Source organism: Crinia signifera, chromosome 2, assembly GCF_055691185.1.
Source record: "Crinia signifera chromosome 2, ASM5569118v1, whole genome shotgun sequence".
Lineage (NCBI taxonomy): Eukaryota > Metazoa > Chordata > Amphibia > Anura > Myobatrachidae > Crinia > Crinia signifera.
Window position 1 is genome coordinate 422,704 of NC_139218.1, and position 26,933 is coordinate 449,636.

General features: G+C 51.1%; 1 protein-coding gene across 1 annotated transcript in view; it reads left to right on the top strand.

The window, feature by feature from the left end:
• Positions 1–26,933, top strand: part of VPS28 (VPS28 subunit of ESCRT-I) — a 104,973-nt gene that overhangs the window by 23,175 nt on the left and 54,865 nt on the right. Inside the window, exons 4-5 of the mRNA XM_083171423.1 lie at positions 6,231–6,268; positions 7,073–7,162. Coding sequence (XP_083027549.1) covers positions 6,231–6,268; positions 7,073–7,162 — 128 coding nt within the window. The remainder of the gene's footprint in view (positions 1–6,230; positions 6,269–7,072; positions 7,163–26,933) is intronic.

The following is a 26,933-nucleotide window of genomic DNA, read 5'->3' on the forward strand; positions in this document are numbered from 1 at the left end:
TGCGTATGAGCGACATGGTGGAGACAGTTGTGTTGGCTCCAGAGACCCGCAGTGTTTCCTACCAGATACAGTTATTGGATTCTGCAACGCTCTCCATACCCAGCTGGTGATCTGCCAACACCTTTGTCCTGCTATAGGCTTCCCTCCATCCAGAACCTGTAACAGTGAGTACGCTGTACATCCATTATCACTAAATAGCAAACCTGAGTAATCCATTGCCTATAGTGTAACCGCTGGTGTGCCCACCATCAAGGCTGTACACACTGCGAAGCCACCCATATGCCGATGTCCCACGGTACAGTAACTCTGCTGACATCCTGCAGTACAGTAACCCTGCGGAGCCACCGTTATGCTGACATCCTGCAATACAGTAACCCCGAGTAGCCACCCTTGTGCTGATGTCCTGCGGTACAGTAACCCCGAGGAGCCACCCTTATGCTGACGTCCTGCGGTACAGTAACCCTGAGGAGCCACCCTTGTGCTGACGTCCTGAGGTACAGTTACCCTGAGGAGCCACCCTTGTGCTGATGTCCTGCGGTATAGTAACCCTGAGGAGCCACCCTTATGCTGACGTCCTGCGGTACAGTAACCCTGAGGAGCCACCCTTGTGCTGATGTCCTGCGGTACAGTAACCCTGAGGAGCCACCCTTGTGCTGATGTCCTGCGGTACAGTAAGCCTGAGCAGCAACCCTTGTGCTGACGTTCTGCGGTACAGTAACCCTGAGGAGCCACCCTTGTGCTGACGTCCTGCGGTACAGTAACCCTGAGGAGCCACCCTTGTGCTGACGTCCTGCGGTACAGTAACCCTGCGGAGCCACCGTTATGCTGACATCCTGCAATACAGTAACCCTGAGTAGCCACCGTTATGCTGATGTCCTGCGGTACAGTAACCCTGAGGAGCCACCGTTATGCTGACATCCTGCAATACAGTAACCCCGAGTAGCCACACTTATGCTGACGTCCTGCGGTACAGTAACCCTGAGTAGCCACCGTTATGCTGACGTCCTGCGGTACAGTAACACTGAGTAGCCACCGTTATGCTGATGTCCTGCGGTACAGTAACCCTGAGGAGCCACCCTTGTGCTGATGTCCTGCGGTACAGTAACCCTGAAGAGCCACCCTTGTGCTGATGTCCTGCGGTACAGTTACCCTGAGGAGCCACCCTTGTGCTGATGTCCTGCGGTACAGTAACCCTGAGGAGCCACCCTTATGCTGACGTCCTGCGGTACAGTAACCCTGAGGAGCCACCCTTGTGCTGACGTCCTGCGGTACAGTAACCCTGAGGAGCCACCCTTGTGCTGATGTCCTGCGGTACAGTAACCCTGAGGAGCCACCCTTGTGCTGACGTCCTGCGGTACAGTAACCCTGAGCAGCAACCCTTGTGCTGATGTCCTGCGGTACAGTAACCCTGAGGAGCCACCCTTGTGCTGACGTCCTGCGGTACAGTAACCCTGAGCAGCAACCCTTGTGCTGACGTCCTGCGGTACAGTAACCCTGAGCAGTCACCCTTGTGCTGATGTCCTGCGGTACAGTTACCCTGAGGAGCCACCCTTGTGCTGATGTCCTGCGGTACAGTAACCCTGAGGAACCACCCTTATGCTGACGTCCTGCGGTACAGTAACCCTGAGGAGCCACCCTTGTGCTGATGTCCTGCGGTACAGTAACCCTGAGTAGCCACCGTTATGCTGATGTCCTGCGGTACAGTAACCCTGAGGAGCCACCCTTGTGCTAACGTTCTGCGGTACAGTAACTCTGAGGAGCCACCCTTGTGCTGATGTCCTGCGGTACAGTAACCCTGAGCAGCAACCCTTGTGCTGACGTCCTGCGGCACAGTAACCCTGAGTAGCCACCCTTGTGCTGACGTCCTGCGGCACAGTAACCCTGAGTAGCCACCCTTGTGCTGACGTCCTGCGGTACAGTAACCCTGAGGAGCCACCCTTGTGCTGATGTCCTGCGGTACAGTTACCCTGAGGAGCCACCCTTGTGCTGACGTCCTGCGGTACAGTTACCCTGAGGAGCCACCCTTGTGCTGACGTCCTGCGGTACAGTAACCCTGAGTAGCCACCCTTGTGCTGATGTCCTGCGGTACAGTAACCCTGAGTAGCCACCCTTGTGCTGATGTCCTGCGGTACAGTAACCCTGAGGAGCCACCCTTGTGCTGATGTCCTGCGGTACAGTAAGCCTGAGCTGCAACCCTTGTGCTGATGTCCTGCGGTACAGTTACCCTGAGGAGCCACCCTTGTGCTGATGTCCTGCGGTACAGTTACCCTGAGGAGCCACCCTTGTGCTGACGTCCTGCGGCACAGTAACCCTGAGTAGCCACCCTTGTGCTGACGTTCTGCGGTACAGTAACCCTGAGGAGCCACCCTTGTGCTGACTTCCTGCGGTACAGTTACCCTGAGGAGCCACCCTTGTGCTGACGTCCTGCGGTACAGTAACCCTGAGGAGCCACCCTTGTGCTGATGTCCTGCGGTACAGTTACCCTGAGGAGCCACCCTTGTGCTGATGTCCTGCGGTACAGTTACCCTGAGGAGCCACCCTTGTGCTGACGTCCTGCGGTACAGTAACCCTGCGGAGCCACCGTTATGCTGACGTTCTGCGGTACAGTAACCCTGAGGAGCCACCCTTGTGCTGATGTCCTGCGGTACAGTAACCCTGAGGAGCCACCCTTGTGCTGACGTCCTGCGGTACAGTAACCCTGAGGAGCCACCCTTGTGCTGATGTCCTGCGGTACAGTAACCCTGAGGAGCCACCCTTGTGCTGATGTCCTGCGGTACAGATACCCTGAGGAGCCACCCTTGTGTTGCCGTTCTGCGGTACAGTAACCCTGCGGAGCCACCGTTATGCTGACGTTCTGCGGTACAGTAACCCTGCGGAGCCACCCTTGTGCTGATGTCCTGCGGTACAGTAACCCTGAGGAGCCACCCTTGTGCTGACGTCCTGCGGCACAGTAACCCTGAGGAGCCACCCTTGTGCTGACGTCCTGCGGCACAGTAACCCTGAGTAGCCACCCTTGTGCTGACTTCCTGCGGTACAGTAACCCTGAGGAGCCACCCTTGTGCTGACGTCCTGCGGTACAGTAACCCTGAGGAGCCACCCTTGTGCTGACGTCCTGCGGCACAGTAACCCTGAGTAGCCACCCTTGTGCTGACTTCCTGCGGTACAGTAACCCTGAGGAGCCACCCTTGTGCTGACGTCCTGCGGTACAGTAACCCTGAGGAGCCACCCTTGTGCTGACGTCCTGCGGTACAGTAACCCTGAGGAGCCACCCTTGTGCTGACGTCCTGCGGTACAGTAACCCTGAGGAGCCACCCTTGTGCTGATGTCCTGCGGTACAGTAACCCTGAGGAGCCACCCTTGTGCTGACGTCCTGCGGTACAGTAACCCTGAGCAGCAACCCTTGTGCTGACGTCCTGCGGCACAGTAACCCTGAGTAGCCACCCTTGTGCTGACGTCCTGCGGCACAGTAACCCTGAGGAGCCACCCTTGTGCTGATGTCCTGCGGTACAGTAACCCTGAGGAGCCACCCTTGTGCTGATGTCCTGCGGTACAGTAACCCTGAGGAGCCACCCTTGTGCTGATGTCCTGCGGTACAGTAACCCTGAGGAGCCACCCTTGTGCTGATGTCCTGCGGTACAGTAACCCTGAGGAGCCACCCTTGTGCTGACGTCCTGCGGTACAGTAACCCTGAGGAGCCACCCTTGTGCTGACGTCCTGCGGTACAGTAACCCTGAGGAGCCACCCTTGTGCTGACGTCCTGCGGTACAGTAACCCTGAGGAGCCACCCTTGTGCTGACGTCCTGCGGTACAGTAACCCTGAGGAGCCACCCTTGTGCTGATGTCCTGCGGTACAGTTACCCTGAGGAGCCACCCTTGTGCTGATGTCCTGCGGTACAGTAACCCAGAGGAGCCACCCTTGTCCTGCGGTACAGTAACCCTGAGGAGCCACCCTTGTGCTGATGTCCTGCGGTACAGTTACCCTGAGGAGCTACCCTTGTGCTGATGTCCTGCGGTACAGTAACCCTGAGGAGCTACCCTTGTGCTGATGTCCTGCGGTACAGTAACCCTGAGGAGCCACCCTTATGCTGACGTCCTGCGGTACAGTAACCCTGAGGAGCCACCCTTGTGCTGATGTCCTGCGGTACAGTAAGCCTGAGCAGCAACCCTTGTGCTGACGTCCTGTGGTACAGTAACTCTGAGGAGCCACCCTTGTGTTGACGTTCTGCGGTACAGTAACCCTGAGGAGCCACCCTTGTGCTGACGTCCTGCGGTACAGTAACCCTGAGGAGCCACCCTTGTGTTGACGTTCTGCGGTACAGTAACCCTGAGCAGCACCCCTTGTGCTGACGTCCTGCGGTACAGTAACCCTGAGGAGCCACCCTTGTGCTGATGTCCTGCGGTACAGTAAGCCTGAGCTGCAACCCTTGTGCTGATGTCCTGCGGTACAGTTACCCTGAGGAGCCACCCTTGTGCTGACGTTCTGCGGTACAGTAACCCTGAGCAGCAACCCTTGTGCTGACGTTCTGCGGTACAGTAAGCCTGAGGAGTCACCCTTGTGCTGACGTTCTGCGGTACAGTAACCCTGAGGAGCCACCCTTGTGTTGACGTTCTGCGGTACAGTAACCCTGAGGAGCCACCCTTGTGCTGAAGTCCTGCGGTACAGATACCCTGAGGAGCCACCCTTGTGCTGACGTTCTGCGGTACAGTAACCCTGAGGAGCCACCCTTGTGCTGACGTCCTGCGGTACAGTAAGCCTGAGCTGCCACCCTTGTGCTGATGTCCTGCGGTACAGTAACCCTGAGCAGCAACCCTTGTGCTGATGTCCTGCGGTACAGTAACCCTGAGGAGCCACCCTTGTGCTGACATCCTGCGGTACAGTAACCCTGAGCAGCCACCTTTGTGCTGAGGTCCTCAGGGTACAGTAACCCTGAGGAGCCACCCTTATTCTGGCGTTCTGCGGTACAGTAACCCTGAAGAGCCATCCTTGTGCTGATGTCCTGCGGTACAGTAACCCTGAGGAGCCACCCTTGTGCTGACGTCCTGTGGTACAGTAACTCTGAGGAGCCACCCTTGTGCTGACGTTCTGCGGTACAGTAACCCTGAGCAGCAACCCTTGTGCTGACTTCCTGCGGTACAGTAACCCTGAGCAGCAACCCTTGTGCTGACGTCCTGCGGTACAGTAAGCCTGAGGAGCCACCCTTGTGCTGACGTTCTGCGGTACAGTAACCCTGAGGAGCCACCCTTGTGCTGACGTCCTGCGGTACAGTAACCCTGAGCAGCAACCCTTGTGCTGACGTCCTGCGGCACAGTAACCCTGAGGAGCCACCCTTGTGCTGATGTCCTGCGTTACAGTAAGCCTGAGGAGCCACCCTTGTGCTGACGTTCTGCGGTACAGTAACCCTGAGGAGCCACCCTTGTGTTGACGTTCTGCGGTACAGTAACCCTGAGGAGCCACCCTTGTGCTGATGTCCTGCGGTACAGTAAGCCTGAGGAGCCACCCTTGTGCTGACGTTCTGCGGTACAATAAGCCTGAGGAGCCACCTTTGTGCTGACGTTCTGCGGTACAGTAAGCCTGAGGAGCCACCCTTGTGCTGACGTTCTGCGGTACAGTAAGCCTGAGGAGCCACCCTTGTGCTGACGTTCTGCGGTACAGATACCCTGAGGAGCCTCCCTTGTGCTGACGTTCTGCGGTACAGTAACCCTGAGGAGCCACCCTTACGCTGAGGTCCTGCTGTATAATAACCCTGTACTGATTGATCCATACTTTAGACCTTCTTCCGGTCCCAGGATCCTGAGATCCATCTGTTAGGCCGGTTTCACACACTCAGTCTCCTGCCGGACGGTGAAATCCCGCACGGCCAGGGAGCCGTGCCGCACACAGTAGTTGTGAATGGACACTATTGTGTCCATTCACACGGGACGGCCACGGCCCGGCCGCACGGCTGCAGCCGGATCCCGCCACTGGAAGGGACGGCTGCCGGGCTGTGGCCATCCCCTCCATGATAAACTAGTGTGTGCGGCACGGCTCCCTGGCCGTGCGGGATTTCACCGTCCGGCAGGAGCCGGAGTGTGTGAAACTGGCCTTACACAAACACTGCGGGATGAGATTGGGTGTCTGCACTATTGTTTAGCTTTATTTGGGGTGGGGGTTTAGGGTTTGCAGTTGCAATAGACAGGCATTGGTAGGAACATCGCTTTTTGTCTATAACAGGGTTTTGTGTCTTTTCTAGGAAGTGAAGCTGTATAAGAATGCCCGGGAGAGAGAGAAGTATGACCCTACATACTACTGTGGGACCTTGTTCTAGTGTACGCAGCTGCGGGACCTCGGTCTAGTGTACGCCACTGCGGGACCTCGGTCTAGTGTACGCCGCTGCGGGACCTCGGTCTAGTATACGCAGCTGCGGGACCTCGGTCTAGTGTCCGCCGCTGCGGGACCTAGGTCTAGTATACGCCGCTGCAGGACCTCTGTCTAGTGTCCGCCGCTGCGGGACCTCGGTCTAGTGTATGCCGCTGCGGGACCTCGGTCTAGTGTACGCCGCTGCGGGACCTCGGTCTAGTGTACGCCGCTGCGGGACCTCGGTCTAGTGTACGCCGCTGCGGGACCTCGGTCTAGTGTCCGCCGCTGCGGGACCTTGGTCTAGTATACGCAGCTGCGGGACCTCGGTCTAGTGTCCGCCGCTGCGGGACCTAGGTCTAGTATACGCCGCTGCGGGACCTCGGTCTAGTGTCCGCCGCTGCGGGACCTCGGTCTAGTGCAGTGGTAGCCAACCCTAGCCCTCGAGAGCTACCAACAGTTCACATTTTCCAGACAACCTAGCTGCTGCACAGCTGCACTCATTAATCACTGACACAGACCTGCAAAACATGCACTGTTGTTAGCTTTCGAGGACTAGGGTTGGCTACCCCAGGTCTAGTGTATGCTGCTGCGGGACCTCTCTGCGCCCCATTCCCTGCATTTCGCACTCCACACCCCATTTCCTACATTGCGCATTCCTTACTCCCTGCATTGATTTCCCAGAATGATACCTTCCATGTACAATCACTAGAGAATCACGCTGTCTCTTCCCCACAGGTATGACAACATGGCGGAACTCTTTGCTGTGGTGAAGACTCTGCAGGCCCTGGAGAAGGCCTATATTAAAGACTGTGTTTCACCAAGCGAGTGAGTCCTGCAAGCACCGTTATATTCTGTATGCACACAAGTATTATGTCATTGTAAAGATGCCAACATAACACGGGTTCTAACTTAACATAAGTGCATGTTTTCCAGATCTTTGAGTTCCTTGTGCTAGCATCCTCAATACTGGCTGGCACATTGCAAGATTCACATAGCTCACTCGTGTTGCGAAGATCTGGAAAACATGTACCATCGGGTTCCCTGCGGACGAGTGGAGATACCTTGTTTTAGCCTATAGGGATGACACCCAGTGCGTTGGGGCAGTAAATCCATGATTAGCAAGTTGATTATATATAATGCTTTTAAATGGAAATGATCACGCTTGTTTTTGCATTGTGTGGCAGATACAGCATATTTCCACATGAGGATAATGTGGAAAATCCAGACCAGGTTTTACATCAGCAGCAACAACATGAAAACTAGACACAGTCCAGGTTACCTATTTGATGTGATCTGGGTCGGGCTGATTAAGCAGCACCTGTGTTCTCCTGATATAAGTGTCTCCAGGGCAGAGGGTCATTGCTCTTGATGGTGGACTAGCTGTGATAGGCCGGGGTGTGGGCTACAGTAGGGACCACTGGAGCTTTTGTACTATGCTGTGACCTGTATGCTGCAATACTGTAACCATGCATGGCCTGTGCTGATTACCTGGTATGTGGTTCACCTGCTACAAAAATAAAGACCAAGACTTCATCTTTATCCAGTGTATGGGATTCCTTGTCATTGTTAAGCCCCGTACACACCGGGCGGCAGGAGTCCCGTGCTGGGGGATCTGTGCTGAGCAATGTTCTATGCTATGCTTATAGGCAATCTTAGTGTTGTAGATGGTGCATGCACTGTCTATGTGAGCGGGACTGCGCCTCACCAATGTAATTCGGTGTACGCGAGGAGCGATCCGTGGGTTGGAATAATATCCCAGACCTCTCCATTACCGGGACTGCGCATCACCAATGTTATTCGGTGTACACGAGGAGCGATCCGTGGGTTGGAATAATATCCCTGGCCTCTCCATTACCGTGACCGGGACTGCTCCTCACCAATGTTATTCGGTGTACGCGAGGAGCGATCCGTGGGTTGGAATAATATCCCTGGCCTCTCCATTACCGTGACCGGGACTGCTCCTCACCAATGTTATTCGGTGTACGCGAGGAGCGATCCGTGGGTTGGAATAATATCCCTGGCCTCTCCATTGCCGTGAGCGGGACTGCGCCTCACCAATGTTATTTGGTGTACGCGAGGAGCGATCCGTGGGTTGGAATAATATCCCTGGCCTCTCCATTGCCGTGACCGGGACTGCGCATCACCAATGTTATTTGGTGTACGCGAGGAGCGATCCGTGGGTTGGAATAATATCCCTGGCCTCTCCATTGCCGTGAGCGGGACTGCGCATCACCAATGTTATTCGGTGTACGCGAGGAGCGATCCGTGGGTTGGAATAATATCCCTGGCCTCTCCATTGCCGTGAGCGGGACTGCGCATCACCAATGTTATTCGGTGTACGCGAGGAGCGATCCGTGGGTTGGAATAATATCCCTGGCCTCTCCATTGCCGTGACCGGGACTGCGCCTCACCAATGTTATTCGGTGTACACGAGGAGCGATCCGTGGGTTGGAATAATATCCCTGGCCTCTCCATTGCCGTGACCGGGACTGCGCATCACCAATGTTATTCGGTGTACGTGAGGAGCGATCCGTGGGTTGGAATAATATCCCTGGCCTCTCCATTGCCGTGACCGGGACTGCGCATCACCAATGTTATTCGGTGTACGCGAGGAGCGATCCGTGGGTTGGAATAATATCCCTGGCCTCTCCATTGCCGTGAGCAGGACTGCGCATCACCAATGTTATTCGGTGTACGCGAGGAGCGATCCGTGGGTTGGAATAATATCCCTGGCCTCTCCATTGCCGTGACCAGGACTGCGCATCACCAATGTTATTCGGTGTACGTGAGGAGCGATCCGTGGGTTGGAATAATATCCCTGGCCTCTCCATTGCCCTGACCAGGACTGAATTGCCCCTGAAGGACTAAACTGTTTTCTGTTACAAGGGCAGAATCTTTGTGGAGGTGGAAAGACAACGTAGAGTTTGTAACCCACTGGATACAAGATAGCGGTTCCACACCTCTGATGACGTCGAACCAAATCTTCTGAAAGTTACCGAGACCAGCTCCCTCCAATGGAGATCTTAGGTGGGACAAGTCATGCCACCAGCTTGTCTGTAGGTTTGGATTCCTTGACCAGGCCCCCTCTGGAGAGAACACTGGATCCTCTGGAACAACCGTGAAAAGAGGGCCCAGAATACGACTTCCGAGGCAGAGTCGCTGATGAATGTAGAAAATCGGATTTCCCTCCTGCAGCCTGGGATAGCCACTTATCCATCTGTAGTCTAGAACCTTGCACTGCACGCTTGTACTCGACATTCACATTCCAAGAACGCAACCACAGTGCTTGAGAAACCGCTCAAGTGTAGATTTGGGAGCCTCCTAAATATGCAGCAGACCCCCTAATATGCTCAGCTAGCACTATGCACTCCGAAGACCAAACCTTCAGCAGCCCAATGCTCTGGCGCTTGTTAATCCATGAACCCACGAGCACCAGTCTGTGCAACACTCCTGTGGTGATGTATATGGACTTGAGTGTTGTCTGCAAATTCCGTCATAGTGACAGACTACACACACGCTGACTCAGAGCCTTACCTGGAGGCTAATAGAAACACAGAGGGAGGCAATCCACAGGTGATATACAGTGGGGGGAAAAGTATTTGGACAGCCTGTACTGTCCATCATAGGTACACCAACTGAGAGAGAAACCAGGGAAAACACATTGTATGATTGTTAAACAATTTATTTGTATCTTCTTGCGGAAAACAAATATTTGGACACCTACCAACCAACTATCACTTACCTTTACATATACCTCAGATACTCTAGGATAGATCCCATGAACATATATTAGGGTACATAGGGGATTACCTGCCACATACCCCAACAGCTAGAGATTTGTATTGAGATCTATTTGTTGTCTCCTATACGATCAATCGCCTATTTTTCATCACATTAGATCACAGCATAAATTAACTTTATTATTATTTTATTTAAACACATGTGCACTCTAAATTGAGTATTTGATTTATCCCAGCACATTGCAGCACAGCTCATATACACAGTACAGGGTTTTCACGATTGTAATCTTTTATCATGGTTTATTCACTGTTTTTTTTTTCACTTCTAAATAACAATTCTTATGCACCATTATCATGTCCTCCTTCATAAAATGATATCACTCTCCACTAACCATACACAACATAACTCACATTTAGAATTCCTAATATGTTACCCAACAGCTAATAAGGAGATAAAGATGCACTAATTGAATTATTAATAAATATCTATACAATGTGGATGTATAGATATAGCAAACACTCTACCCCAAGTTGGTCCAACATATAATATGCTATGTAATTTTGATAAACTATTTATGTGGAATCATATGAACCAAATAAACAACAAAATTAGAGTTTGATACTTAACATTAATAACTTTATTTTGATGATTATATGAGAGGAGATCTATTCTATACAGAGGCCGGGGTTTGGGCCTGGAGACTCAATAGTTAACATACTTCTGGGTCCGGAGACTAGACACCACCTGATTGGACGAAATAATTTAGATGATGTGAGATGTCACTACCCATTTGACAAAAAGAACAGGTCGCATGGGCGGAAATACAGGGAGCCGGAAGGACTGTGCGAGTCACGGTGATGACCGAGGGTTGTGAAATGCCAATCATGTGACGCGGGACACCGGTCATGGGACGTGGGCCACATGGTGTGAAGACATAATGATACACAGTTGAATTGATGGTCAGTAATGAACCCACAGAGACCTGTGATAGGAACAATAGATCAGGTGACACTAATCTGGCAATTTCATTGGTTTATGGACGCTGATCCAAGTGGGGCACACTGATTGGCCTTGAAAAAGCTGTTCGACAGTGAAACGCATGTGTCGGCATGTGTCTTGTCTGAAATGTCTGTTAGCCCTAATAGATGATTGAATTTAAAATGCTGTTTCTATATTTATAAGAAATAATTGTTACTAAACCAATAGGGTTAGTATTAACTAAATTGGATAAAGGATTATTGGATTAACCCTTGCGCTTATTGCTGCCTAAGATATTGTCAGGTAGTATGAATCACCTTACATACAAAACATAGACGCAAGAAAAAATACCGACAGATCCTTGGCGCCGACTGAAGGTTTTTTCATTAAATTAGTACTCAAAATAAAGCAATAGAAAAAAACACAATAGTGTAATTCAGTTTTCACAATTATACATGTATTATTTTTTTTATAAAAGGAATTTTCTAGTGGATGAAACTCATACCCTATGAGGTGGTCTACTGTTCAGGAAGCGGTAATGTCACCATCAATTCCAATTCCAATTGTAGTATATGAAAGAGAAGTTGCATTGAAAAAGAAACCTTTTTGGTTTTGAAACGCCTTGGCCGTGGAGAGAAAGGTGGATTCTGGACTTCACTGGGACAAAGGCTCCAGGGACACCTTTGATACAAACCAACTGCCTTACTTGTCTTCAAAATTTTTGTGAACAATGTTACTCGGTGAGAGTCTATTGAGATACACCTCTGTTTTTATGTTATATTGTGTGTTGTGAATAAATTAGCGGTATTACACTATACCAGCTTTCATATACCACAATTGGAATTGGACTTGAGGCTGACGTTATCGCTCCCTGGTAAGCAAATTGTGTCTACCTCAAACAGTAGACCAATTCATAGGGTATAAGTCTCCTCCACTTGAAAATTCCTTTTATAAAAAAAAAATACATGTATAATTGTGAAAACTGTACTACACTATCAGGTATTTTTTCTGTTTCTTTATTTTGGGTACAAATTTAATGAGAAAAACTAAAAAAAAAAACGGTACTTGTGTAGTTTCACGGCGCCACTAGATCGCATGTGATTTGACATCCGATATCGCATGCGATTTACTATCCATTTCATTACCTCACTATCCACTAGGGCAGTGGTTCCCAACCTGGGGTACTAGTACCCCTGGGGGTACTCTGCAGACCAGTTGGGGGCACTTGAAAATAATATTGGTAATGGCGGACGATGAAAAGGTCTTTTGATGGCTGTAGAAGACCCATTGCCATGGAGACAAACCATGTTGTGTCATATGCCTGACCAGCAATCCACTGGGAGCTTCCCATGCTGCCCTCAGACATCAGCAGTCATCTGCCCAGCACTGACAAAGGTGGAGGAAGCAGCAGCATTAATCCTACCGGTGTTAGCGGGAATCCTGGAGATAATACACAACCAGTGTCTAGACACAGAAGGGCATGATTCCTTGCTGTATACTACTCCTCCGCTCCTCCTTAATATAAGGACATGCATAAGGATCCGCATACCGCTAAGTACAGAAAAAGGTTGGGAACCACTGCACTAGGGTGTGGAGTTGATTTTATATAGTGTGGCGAGCGTGAAGTTTCAAAGTGACTCAGGATATTGCATGCAATTCCGTCTAATACATTGCGTGGCCGCTCGCCATGCTTCGGGCTCGCTACGCTCCCCACACTATATAAAATCAACTCCACGCCCTAGTGGATAGTGAGGTAATGAAATGGATAGTAAATCGCATGCGATATCGGATGTCAAATCACATGCAATCTAGTGGCGCCGTGAAACTACACAAGTACCAAAAAACTTCTGTCAGCGCCAAGGATCTGCCGCTATTTTTTCTTGTTTGTAGTAACTAAACCCTGCCGATGTGACCTTTGATGTAGTGTGGCTGAAAATGATTATATGACACACAGAAATGTACACCAGTAATTCATACTTATGTGCACTTAGTGACCAGGAAATGGCGCCAAAGGATTACAACTTGTGTCACCAATTGGTGATAAGCCTAATTTTAGCTGGTCACGGTGATTATCGCTGAATGTTCAAAACACTGTGTAGCTACAAAGTAATAAGACAATCATAAAAAGAAAAATACTAATCATTTCTTGAGGTCAGCATTGTTTGGGCTACATTGAACAGACATCTTTCAGACGGACACCTGTGTAATTTTAACACACAAAATTCTTCTGTATCACATTATATGTGTAAATAACTGTATTTTGTTTGTGATTTTATACTCTATTTTTCGCTGTTTATGTGATTTCCCATAATTTCAATATAGGTAATATTAAATAAAACTAATAAAAGTTACATTTTAAAGCATCTATTAGTGCGTTCCCCAGAACCGTTCCTTTAATCTTTCTTGTAAACATTTTATATTAGACTGATGGGAACAGCACCCCCACTTCTGATCTAAAAATCTGGGGTCTTTCTATCCTGTAATCAATTGATTTATGCGGTTGTGCGGATACATACCATGCTCCGTATGGAGTACACCAATACACCTACCAACCCGCAAGATTTCTGGCTCACAGACCTGTTCCTTCTCTTCTATCCTCCACTCGCTACCTGTATTAGTGGCACATGATTGAACTGGTTATCTGTATAAAAGACACCTGTCCACACAATCAAACAGTCAGACTGCGACCTCTCCACCATGGCCAAGACCAGAGAGCTGTCTAAGGACACCAGGGACAGAATTGTGGAGCCGCACGAGGCTGAGGTGAGCTACTCGCAATATGCAGCAGCTTGGTGAGAAGAGATCACCTGCTGGTGCAGTTATTGATAATACAAGATCACTGAGAATCTCTCTCGACCTGGGGCTCCATGCAAGATCTCACCTCGTGGGGTATCAATGATCTTGATAATAGTGAGGAATCAGCCCAGAACTACACAGGGGACCTGGTGAATGACCTCAAGAGAGGTTGCCATTAGTAATACACTACGTCGTCATGGATTCAAATCCTGCAGCGCCTGTAAGGTTCCCCTGCTTAAGCCAGCACATGTCCAGGCCCGTCTAAAGTTTGCCAGTGACCATCTGGATGATCCAGAGGCGGATTGGGAGAATGTCTTGTGAACAGATGAGCGCAAAATATAACTTTTTGGTATAAACTCCACTCACCATGTTTGGAAGAAGAAGAATGATGAGTGTCCTCCCAAAAACACCATACCCACTGTGAAGCATGTGGGGGGGGGAGGGCTAATGCTTTGGGGCTGCTTTTCTGCAAAGGGGACAGGACGACTGATCCGTATTAAGGAGAGGATGAATGTGGCCATGTATCATGAGATTTTGGCCAAAAACCTCCTTCCCTCAGTAAGAGCATTGAAGATGGAACGTGGCTGCGTCTTCCAGCATGACAATGATCTCAAACACACCGTCCTGGCAACTAAGGAATGGCTCCTTAAGAAGCATTTCAAGGTCCTGGAGTGGTCTAGCCAGTCCCCAGACCTCAATCCAACCGAAAATCTGTGGAGGGAGATGAAAGTCTGTGTTGATTGGCGACAGCCGCAAAACATGACAGATCTACAGATGGAGCTGCCGTCAGCCAGCCTACAGGATCACCACATTGCATGTGCTGGCGGACTGGGATGTACAACGGTGGGGAGCAGTGATCGCCGACTTCCCTGCCAGTCTCTGCTTCAGGGAGATGAGCAGGGGCAGGCTGCTGGGACGGGCACCGAGTGGGGGGGAGACGGGCGGAGAGCTCCGGCAGAACGGGGCATCTTGTGCACACGCACGCCACCTTCTGTCGGAGGATGGTGATAGAATCACCAGGAGGCGCTGCACCATCTGTAGAGAAGATGTACATGGAAGAGTGGGACACAATACCCGCTACAGTGTGTGCAAACCTGGCCAAGAACTACAGGAAACGTTTTCCTTTGTAAGTGCCAACCGAGGTTGTATTACAAAGGTATTATATTGAGTGTAACTTTTTGATTGTCCAAATATTTATTTTCCGCAAGAAGATACAAATAAATTATTTACAAATCATACAATGGGATTACCTGGGGGGAGGGTCACATTCTGTCTCTCACATTTGAAGTGTACCTATGATGGAAATTACAGACCTCTCATCTTTATAAGAGGGTCAACTTGCACAATCGGTGGCGGTCCAAATACTTTTTTGCCCCACTGTAAAACCTGCCCCAAACCTATACACTATTCCCCAGCATGCTCCACTGAGGTGTAACTGTCTGGTGGGATTGGCTGTGTCAGATGGCCACTGCAGATCTGCTCCAATCACAGCCCCTCTGTTTTGGAAAAACTCATGTCGACCTTTAGTGGTGGAGCTAAGGATGGGATGTGCAATAGGGCGGAGTGAAAGAGTTGATATTGAGATATTCAGAATCGGCTAGTGTGGAAAAGTTGTGACTTGACCTGAATAAGAAACGTACAAAAGCATTTTGCTCAATATCTTCTGTTCTGGCAAGAGGCCTAAAGTTTCGATTTTTAGATGAAAATAACTAAATGTATCCGATCTAGTTTAAATTATGTCAGGACGTCTAAAGCTGTGTACACACGGCCAAAAATCGCTGCCAATATGGTCGCTGAGCGACCATATTGCCAGCAATTGGAGTGTGCACCAGCGATAAATTGCCGGGTGCGCACTCCCATTTTTAGCCCCCTTATGATCACTGACCAGCTGATTCCCTCTGCGGCTCTCCCGGCAGAGGTTCCCTTTCATCAGTGACCATCTCTGGTCGCTGGTGAAACGGGACACAGAGCGATATATCGCCCCGTGTGTACGCACCTTTTAGAGTGGTTCATTAATATATTTTAGCATTGTAAAAAAAGTACAAGCTTGTCCTAGTGCAAAGACTTTGGCGGGGAAAAAAAATCCCTGATGACTGACCTGTTTTCATGGTCACAATTGTAAATATTGTGTGTTTTTTCACCCGAAAGTGTTTTTTTGGGAGAGGATGCTCTGTAATTGAAGTGACCAAGAAAAAACAATTAGAGCAAAAAATCAGGGTAATACCTTTTGTTTGCCCTTAATAGAATAATGTACACCTGTGTCTTCTAATGTCCAACTCTATACTGAATGCTACAGTAAGGTCAGTAACAATGCGTTACTCTCTGTTCTGTAGGTGCAGGATTTTATACACTTGCATTTAATTGCGGCAGTTTACATGAATTGGTCTGAAAAACCGTTTTGCATCCCCTATGCTGGGAACATTATTGGGCTGCATTAGAGCATATCATTATGCAAAAGATTAGCCAATATATTAACCGTTAAATAAGTTTCACCCAAAAAAAAACACTTTTGGGTGAAAACACACAATACTCACAATTTTGACCATGAAAATGGGTCAGTTATCAGGGATTTGTTTCTCCCACCAAAGTCAGTCACTTTGCACTAGGACAAGCTTGTACTCGCAAAACGCTTTTGTACGTTTCTTATTTAACAAGTGGACTTCTCTGGACCAAAAGGTCACGCAACAACCGGTAAAATGCACTTACCTGTGACCCACTGTACTCCCTTATCCCCTTGTTCCCCTGGGCAATTCCATACTCCATCCATCTTTCTGTGGCGTGATTTTAACATTAGTTTCTTATAGAAACATAGAATTTGACAGCAGATAAGAACCACTTGGCCCATCTAGTCTGCCCCTTTTTTAAACATGTTACCTCAAACCATATTTGATCCTTATTTTTTTGTAAGGATATCAATATGCTTATCCCAAGCATGTTAAAATTGTACTACTGTATTTGCCTCTACCACCTCTGATGGGAGGCTATTCCACTTATCTACTACTCTTTCTGTGAAGTAATTCTTCTTTAAATTTCCCCTGAATCTTCCTCCCTCTAGTGTCAGTGTATGTCCTCGTGTTCTGCTGCTCCTCTTCCTGTGAAGAATGTCTCCCACCTTTACCTTCCTCCCTCTAGTGTCAGTGCGTGTCCTCGTGTTCTGTTACTCCTCTTCCTGTGAAGAATGTCTCCCACCTGTACCTTGTTAAAGCCCTTGATATATTTGGAAGTATCTATCATGTCCCCCCTTTCCCTTCTCTGCTCTAAAGTATACATATTAAGATCTTTTAGTCTTTCCTGGTACGTTTTGTGATGTAGGCCATGCACCATTTTAGTTGCTCTTCTTTGTACAGTCTCTAATGTATTTATATCCTTCTGGAGATATGGCCTCCAGAACTGAACACAATACTCTAGGTGAGGTCGTACCAATGACCTATACAGTGGCATTATTACTTCTTTCTTCCTACTGCTGATACCTCTCCCTATGCAACCAAGCATCTGACTTGCCTTCTTCATTGCTTTGTTACATTGCCTACTTGCCTTTAAGTCCCCTGAAATAGTGACACCTAGATCCCTCTCTTCCTCAGTAGTTTCCATTATAGTGCCATTTATACTATATTTAGTCTTTGGATTTTTGCAACACAAGTGCATGATTTTGCATTTTTGGGCATTAAACTGTAGTTGCCATGCTCTTGACCATTCCTCTAATCTACCTAGATCATCAATGTTTTACCCCTCCTGGTGTGTCTACCCTGTTGCATACCTTTGTGTCATTTGCAAAAAGGCACATTTTACCCTCAATTCCATTTGCAATATCACAATAAAGATATTAAAAAGCACTGGTCCAAGTACAGATCCGTGAAGTACTCCACTTGTAACCTTTCCCTCCTTTGACTGTACTCCGTTTGCTACAACTCTCTGTTTTCTGTCCTGCAACCACGCTCTTATCCATTCAATTATCTTAGAATCCAATCCCAAGTTTTCAAGTTTATTTAACAGTTTGCGATGTGGGACAGTGTCAAAAGCTTTACTAAAGTCTAGATAAGCTACATCTACAGCCCCACCTTGATCTATTACTTTAGTCACCCAGTCAAAAAAGTCAATAACATTTGTTTGACATGATCTTCCCCCAGTAAACCCATGCTGTTTTGGATCCTGTAAATTGCTGGTTTTGAGATATTCTACAACTCTTTCTTTTAAGAGTGTTTCCATCAATTTCCCTACTACTGGTCGATAGTTGCTTACCTCTTCCTTGCTTCCACTTTTGTGCAGTGGGACTACATTCGCTGTTTTCCAGTCCTCTGGGATTACTCCAGTAGCTAGTGACTGGTTGAATAATTCTGTTATTGGTTTTACCAGCTCCCCTTTAAGCTCTTTTAGTATCCTTGGATGTATCCCATCTGGCCCCATTGATTTATCCACTTTCAGTTTTGAGAGTTCTGTGAGGACTTTCTCCTCTGTAATTGGACTTGTTTCTCCCTCAGTTTTCTGACTATACTTGCAACTTAACTGTGGCCCCTTCCCCTCTCTTTCAGCAGTGAATACTGAGCAGAAATAATTATTAATATTATCTGCTATTACATTGTCCCCCTCAAGAAAACTTCCACTCTCTGTCTTTAGTCTTATTATTCCACTTTTTGTTTTTCTCCTTTCACTTATATACCTAAAAAAAAAGTTTCCCCCCTTTACCCACTGATTGGTCCATTTTCTCCTTCGGGAGACATCAGGGGCCACAGCGTTACAGTGAGTAATAAGAGTGGGAGAGAGCTCCAGCACCCTGGAGGTTAACTTTAACTGCCTCCCAGGCAGCCAGGCTCCTCCTCTCCTATACCCCGCCTCCAGGCCAAGGACCCCAGTTTTACTAGGGTGCTGGCAGGAGCCTGATGCACCCAAAAGAGGGGCTGCTATATTAGCAGCCATAACTTTATTTATTTATTTTTTAGTTTACACTGCAACTACAGTGTCAGAGCAGCAGCGCTAGGGGTCTTAGCAGACCCCTGCGCTGCCGGCTCCATCACCCGGGTCCGGCGCTGCATCGCCACCCGCGGGTGGGGACCTGCAGCGCCCCCGGGCACTGGGGAGCCTTTGGCCACAGCCGGACGCCGGGGACCACAGGCGATGAAGACGCACTGTGAGTATACACGCTCCCCGCCGGGAGCGTGTGCGATAGCGCAGCGAGGCGCACAGAGTGGCTGTCACAGCCAGTGGGGGGTGACCGCCGGCTGTGCTAGCAAGCGGTCGGCCGGCTTGCTGCCCGTCCCGCTGGACCACCAAGGAGATTAGTTTGTGGGGAGCAGCGCTGGTATGCGGGGCCGCCCGGCGCTCGCCGGATCCCCGCCATTTTACCGGCGCTGCAGGAGGACATCTTCCCTGGCGGTCATTTGCTAGCAGGGGGAGGTGGCTCCCCCCACATCAGCCCCTCCCCCGGGGACAGTAGGCAGGGAACTGTGCTTGGCGCACAGAGAGTTCCCGCCACTGACATTCCTTCCTGTCTGCCTGGCTGCACGTGAGGAGGGACACGGAGAAGCTCCATTGCCACCCGGGGTTCCACTCTTTCACTGCCAGGAGGCTTGGGCAAGTCCCCCCTGTACCTCTCCTGCAGGACACAGGTCACAGTTACTGAGTGCTCCAGCCAGCCATAGCTGCTGCAAGAGCCTAGTGCCATTTGCCTTGCCTTGTCATTGCATTGTATGCCTTGTATGCTTGCTGTATATGTGTACTTATTAACCCAATAGCTGCTGCAGTATATTTGGTGTCATTTTGTACTTAGCCCTCCTGTACTTACAGTAATTATGCCCAACAAGGGCAGGTCCAAGAAGGGGGAGGCCCTAGCATTGCTGTCATGCACAGCCTGTAATGCGGGCCTATCTCCCCTGGACTATGTACAGGACGGCCTATGCGCAAGCTGCTACAATGCGCAGGCACTGCCCACGCCTACGGCCTCCTCTCAGGAGCCTGCTTGGGCCTCATCCTTTGTGCAGATGATGGCGCAACTAGTTGATAAAGTCTCAGCTGCACTGCCCCAGCGGCCTGTGCCGTCCTCATCGGCAGCGGGTGCAACCCCCCAGCATTGGATGCCCAGGGGGAGGGTTCATTGCCCGCAGATAGACGCAGGTCTTTAGTTAAAAGACCTGCGGCACCCCGGCCCCTCCTCATGCATGATTCAGATGATGAGGAGGAGGAGCAAGACGATCAGGATGACGACTATTTGAAGGAGGCCGTCAATGACGCAATTGACATAGGGTCGCCTGTGTTAGAGAGGACCCCTCGTCTCGCCTTGATGTGCCTGGCCTGATTACAGCAGTTAAGAAGGTCCATCTAATAGACAACCACGCTGATCCGCCTGCGGAGTCGGGCCCTATATTTAAGCGCCCTAAACGCTCCTTAAGTTTGTTTCCCAAGTCGGATAATCTTGACATGGTCATTAGGGAGGCTTGGGAGGTCCCCAATAGGAGGTTTGTCATTCACAAACATTTCTCCTCCCTCTATCCTCTCCCCCAGGAGGACAGGACCCCCTGGGAGACAGCCCCCAGGGTAGACGCGCATGTGGCAAAACTGGTGAAAGCCTCTCTGTTGCCAATCCCTACAGCGTCTCTTAAGGACCAGGCGGATAGGAAGTTGGAAAACTTCCTGAAGCTTATTTACACTGCAGCAGGCAGGCCTGCCCTGGTGTCAGCTTGGGTGGCTATGGCCCTAACTAACTGGACTGCTGTCCTCACAGCAGGGGTGTCTGAGGGGGCCCCAGCAGAAACTCTACTGCCGACTATAGAGTTGATACATCAGGCAGCCCTCTACTTAGGCGAGGCAGCTCTTGATTCCGCTACTCTCTGCTCCAGGGTGTCAGCCTCAGCAGTGGCCGCCCGCAGATCACTTTGGCTGCGTTCCTGGAAGGCTGACACTGACTCTAAGAAGGTTCCCTCTTATTCGGTCCCAAGCTGGATAAGATGGTCGCTACGGTGGCAGCTTCAAAAACTGCCTTCCTACCATCCACTCCGACTACACGGCCCCGGCCGGCTTTTCAGTCCTTTCGGTTCCAAGGTCGTGGTAGGGGACAGGCCTTCTCCTCCAGATCTTCCCAGGGGGGCAGATCCTCCCGTCCTAGAGGCAAGCGCCCCTGGGCCACCAGACTCCCTGACCCCAAGCCTGCGGACCAGCCCGCCGCATGACGGGGTGGGCCCCCACCTGGGAGATCCCAAGGTGGGCGGTCGACTGTCGGGGTTTTCACCCATCTGGCTGGAATCCACCACAGACGCTTGGGTTCAGGAAGTGGTCTCTCGGGGCTACTCCTTAACTTTTTGGCATCGCCCACCGAGATCGTTCTTTTCCACGAGTCTACCATCAGACCTGGAAAAGTGCAAAGCGTTAGAACAAGCAGTTCAACGTTTGCTTCAAACAGGAGTCATCATACCCATTCCTTTGGCCCAAAGGGGTTCGGGGTTTTACGCCAACCTCTTCCTGGTCAGGAAACCAAACGGTTCCTACAGGCCCATCCTCAACTTAAAGAAGCTAAACAAGTTTGTACATGTTCCCAAGTTCAGGATGTAGACCCTACGCTCCATTATCCTGGCCCTTCAGCCAGGGGACTTCATGGCATCCTTCGACATACAGGATGCGTACTTACTCATCCCCATCCGTCCGGAACATCAATGGTTCCTGCACTTTGCCATCCTGGACCGGCATTTCCAGTTCAGGGCCCTACCGTTTGGTCTATCCACTGCCCCCCCCCCGTGTATTAACAAAGGTGATGGCAGTAAACGTCAGCAGTCTGCGCACCCAGGGTATCCGGATACTCCCATATCTGGACGATCTGTTGATTCTCGCTCATTCTGCAGACCTTCTCCGGGACCACCTGACTGTGGTTATACAGCTCCTGGAACGACACGGCTGGATCATCAATTGGGACAAGTCTTCACTGATTCCGGCCCAGTCGATGGTTCACCTGGGGGCCAGGTTGGACACCATCCATCAGAGGATCTACCCTCCGGAGGACCGTCGTCGGACTCTGCAGTCCCGAATTCGTTGGCTCCTCTTTCACCGAAGGGTGTCCATGCATGCTTGCATGAAGGTACTGGGTTCCATGGTGTCGGCCTTCGACATGGCGGAATATGCCCAGTTCCACTCCCGCCCCTTTTAGAAGGAGATCCTCTCCAAGTGGTCAGGATCCTCTCCAAGTGGTCAGGATCCTATCTTTCTCTCCGATCTCAGGTGATAACCTTATCGCTGACAGTCCGTCTCTCTTTCTCTCTCATGGTGGCTCCTAGACCAGAACCTCACGATGGGACGGCCATTCTGGATCCACCAATGGACCCTCCTCACTACGGATGCCAGTCTCCGCGGTTGGGGAGCGGTCACTTGCCAGAGGTCATTCCAAGGCCTTTGGTCTACATCGGAGGCCAAGCTTCAAATCAATGTCCTCAAACTGAGGGCGGTCTTCCGAGCTCTTTGCCTGGCAGAACCCTGGCTGAGGGGTCGTCCGGTGCAGGTCCAGTCAGACAATGCGACCACGGTGGCTTATATCAACCACCAGGGTGGCACTCGCAGCTGGGCAGCAATGGTGGAAGCATCCTGCATCTTTCAGTGGGCGGAGAAGAAGCTTCCGGCTCTTTCAGCGGTCTTTATCCCAGGAGTCCAGAATTGGGAAGCGGACTTCCTAAGCCGTCAAACACTGAATGCCGGCGAATGCTCCCTCCAACAGGAGGTGTTCCAGATGCTGGTACGACGGTGGGGTTTACCCGAGGTGGACTTGATGGCCTCTCAACACAACCACAAGGTCCCCTTTTACGTATCCAGGGCTCGCCGTCATCTTGGTGGACGCCCTGTCCGCTCTGTGGCCGTTCAGGCTGATGTACGCCTTCCCAACATTCTCCCTTCTCTTGCGACTGATTCACAAGCTGAAGGCGGAGGGGTGCACATTGATCCTGGTGGCCCCGCATTGGCCCAGACGAGTCTGGTTCTCAGATCTTCAGGCTCTGTCGATTGCGCCCCCCCGTCCCCCCCGATTCGTCTTCCATTGCGCCCGGACCTTCTCTCTCAGGGTCCGTGTCTGCATCCAGATCTGAGGCGCCTGGCTTTGACGGGGTGGCTATTGAGACCTCCCTTTTGAGGGCTAGGGGGTTTAATGCGTGAGTAATCTCCACCAGGGCCTACTTTTATTTGGTGTAGAACTCGCCACTTCAATCCTAAGACTTACCGACTGACTCGGATTCTATCTTTCTTACAGAAGGGCCTGGTGGCTGGATTGCGCTTATCTACCTTGAAGGTTCAAGTCTTGGCTTTGTCCATCTTGTTTCGCCGAAGATTAGCACTTTTGCAGGATGTTACATTCCTGCAGGGTGTTTTGCATATCCAGCCTCCCTTTGTTACCCCGGTTGCTTCTTGGGACCTTTCACTTGTGCTATCTGCGCTTCAGAAGCCACCATTTGAGCCTTTGCGGTCCGTGGACCTGTGTTGGCTCACCTGGAAAATGGTTTTCTTATTGGCAATAGCATCAGCCCGGAGGGTGTCCGATCTGTCTGCCCTGTCTTGTAAGTCCCCTTTCCTGGTCTTACATGATGACCGAGCGGTTCTTCATACCGTCCCTTCTCACTTACCAAAGGTGGTGTCCAGTTTCCACATTAACCAGGAAATCGTGGTTCCGGCCTTTCAGGGGTCAGATACGTCGGGCAGAGTGTGTTGGCTGCGGCACAGGCGCGTCCCCATAGGTGGCTGCTTTAGGACGTTCCACTGTAAAGCTGTGGCCCCTGATGTCTCCCGAAGGAGAAAATTAGATTTATGTCTTACCTGGTAAATCTCTCTCTTCGAGGACATCAGGGGCCTTAGGGATCCCTCCCTGCCGCACCTGCTTCAGTTACGTTAAAGTTACGTTTCACTGGTTATATTACTCCTCTGTTGAGGGTACTAACATGTTTCAGAATGTGTCTCTGTGCGGTGCTTCTCTTCCTTCTCTCTTGTCTCCTGCCATGGCTTGTTAAAAAAACTGAGGTCCTTGGCCTGGAGGCGGGGTATAGGAGGGGAGGAGCCTGGCTACCTGGGAGGCAGTTAAAGTTAACCTCTAGGGTGCTGGAGCTCTCTCCCACTCCTATTACCCACTGTAAAGCTGTGGCCCCTGATGTCCTCGAAGAAAGAGATTTACCAGGTAAAGGTGCCCATACACGGTCCATTTAACGGATCCGTTTGGGACTTAATTAGCACACATCGGATCGTATCCCTAGTGCATGCCGTGTGCAAGCACTGTAAACCGATGCGATGTGTACCTAGTACAAAAAGCAGCACATACTTTTTGTACCGTACGATGAGATGCGCGGGAGCGCACATCTCATAGTACAGAACGGACGGTCCGGGAACATCTGATTACCTTCTTAGCCTCCTTCTGTCTAACAAGATCTAACACCTCTTTGTCCTCTTTCTTCTGCGTCTGCTTACATTTCTGTGTAATATTATTGTGCATCCTTTTGTATATTGCTAATTTATTTGTTTTTATTTCCAGTAAAAAATAGAAAATAGCATCTGCTTTACTTAGAACTACAGCAACTGTCATAGCGCCTGATTTATTTTCCTTCTGAAATTTTACCTCACATAATACACCTGTGCACCTGCTGGGTGGTCTGGACAGTGTGACGGTGGTTAATACACCTGTGCCCCTGCTGGGTGGTCTGGGTAGTGTGACAGTGGGTAATACACCTGTGCACCTGCTGGGTGGTCTGGGACGTGTGACAGTGGGTAATACACCTGTGCCCCTGCTGGGTGGTCTGGACAGTGTGACGGTGGGTAATACACCTCTGCCCCTGCTGGGTGGTCTGGGACGTGTGACAGCGGGTAATACACCTGTGCACCTGCTGGGTGGTCTGGGCAGTGTGACAGCTGGTAATACACCTGTGCACCTGCTGGGTGGTCTGGGTAGTGTGACAGTGGGTAATACACCTGTGCCCCTGCTGGGTGGTCTGGGTAGTGTCACAGTGGGTAATACACCCGTGCACCTGCTGGGTGGTCTGGACAGTGTGACAGTGGGTAATACACCTGTGCCCCTGCTGGGTGGTCTGGGTAGTGTGACAGTGGGTAATACACCTGTGCACCTGCTGGGTGGTCTGGGACGTGTGACAGTGGGTAATACACCTGTGCACCTGCTGGGTGGTCTGGGTAGTGTGACAGTGGGTAATACACCTGTGCACCTGCTGGGTGCTCTGGGTAGTGTGACAGTGGGTAATACACCTGTGCACCTGCTGGGTGGTCTGGACAGTGTGACGGCGGGTAATACACCTGTGCACCTGCTGGGTGGTCTGGGTAGTGTGACAGTGGGTAATACACCTGTGCACCTGCTGGGTGGTCTGGGACGTGTGACAGTGGGTAATACACCTGTGCCCCTGCTGGGTGGTCTGGACAGTGTGACGGTGGGTAATACACCTGTGCACCTGCTGGGTGGTCTGGGCAGTGTGACAGCTGGTAATACACCCGTGCACCTGCTGGGTGGTCTGGACAGTGTGACAGTGGGTAATACACCCGTGCACCTGCTGGGTGGTCTGGACAGTGTGACAGTGGGTAATACACCTGTGCACCTGCTGGGTGGTCTGGGTAGTGTGACAGTGGGTAATACACCTGTGCACCTGCTGGGTGCTCTGGATAGTGTGACAGCGGGTAATACACCTGTGCCCCTGCTGGGTGGTCTGGGTAGTGTGACAGCGGGTAATACACCTGTGCCCCTGCTGGGTGCTCTGGACAGTGTGACAGTGGGTAATACACCTGTGCACCTGCTGGGTGGTCTGGGTAGTGTGACAGCGGGTAATACACCTGTGCCCCTGCTGGGTGCTCTGGGTAGCGTGACAGTGGGTAATACACCTGTGCACCTGCTGGGTGCTCTGGACAGTGTGACAGCGGGTAATACACCTGTGCCCCTGCTGGGTGCTCTGGGTAGTGTGACAGTGGGTAATACACCTGTGCACCTGCTGGGTGGTCTGGACAGTGTGACGGCGGGTAATACACCTGTGCACCTGCTGGGTGGTCTGGACAGTGTGACGGTGGGTAATACACCTGTGCACCTGCTGGGGGGTCTGGGTAGTGTGACAGTGGGTAATACACCTGTGCACCTGCTGGGGGGTCTGGGTAGTGTCACAGTGGGTAATACACCTGTGCACCTGCTGGGTGGTCTGGGCCGTGTGACAGTGGGTAATACACCTGTGCCCCTGCTGGGGGGTCTGGGTAGTGTGACAGTGGGTAATACACCTGTGCACCTGCTGGGTGGTCTGGACAGTGTGACAGCGGGTAATACACCTGTGCACCTGCTGGGTGGCCTGGACAGTGTAACAGCGGGTAATACACCTGTACACCTGCTGGGTGGTCTGGGTAGTGTGACAGCGGGTAATACACCTGTGCACCTGCTGGGTGGTCTGGGTAGTGTGACAGTGGGTAATACACCTGTGCCCCTGCTGGGTGGTCTGGGTAGTGTGACAGCGGGTAATACACCCGTGCACCGGCTGGGTGGTCTTCTACGTGTGACAGTGGGTAATACACCTGTGCCCCTGCTTGGTGGTCTGGGTAGTGTGACGGTGGGTAATACACCTGTGCACCTGCTGGGTGGTCTGGGTAGCGTGACAGTGGGTAAAACACCTGTGCACCTGCTGGGTGGTCTGGACAGTGTGATGGTGGGTAATACACCTGTGCACCTGCTGGGTGGTCTGGACAGTGTGACAGTGGGTAATACACCTGTGCACCTGCTGGGTGGTCTGGGTAGTGTCACAGTGGGTAATACACCTGTGCACCTGCTGGGTGGTCTGGACAGTGTGACAGCGGGTAATACACCCGTGCACCGGCTGGGTGGTCTTCTACGTGTGACAGTGGGTAATACACCTGTGCACCTGCTGGGTGGTCTGGACAGTGTGACGGTGGGTAATACACCTGTGCACCTGCTGGGGGGTCTGGGTAGTGTCACAGTGGGTAATACACCTGTGCACCTGCTGGGTGGTCTGGACAGTGTGACAGCGGGTAATACACCTGTGCCCCTGCTGGGTGGTCTGGGTAGTGTGACAGTGGGTAATACACCTGTGCACCTGCTGGGTGGTCTGGGCCGTGTGACAGTGGGTAATACACCTGTGCA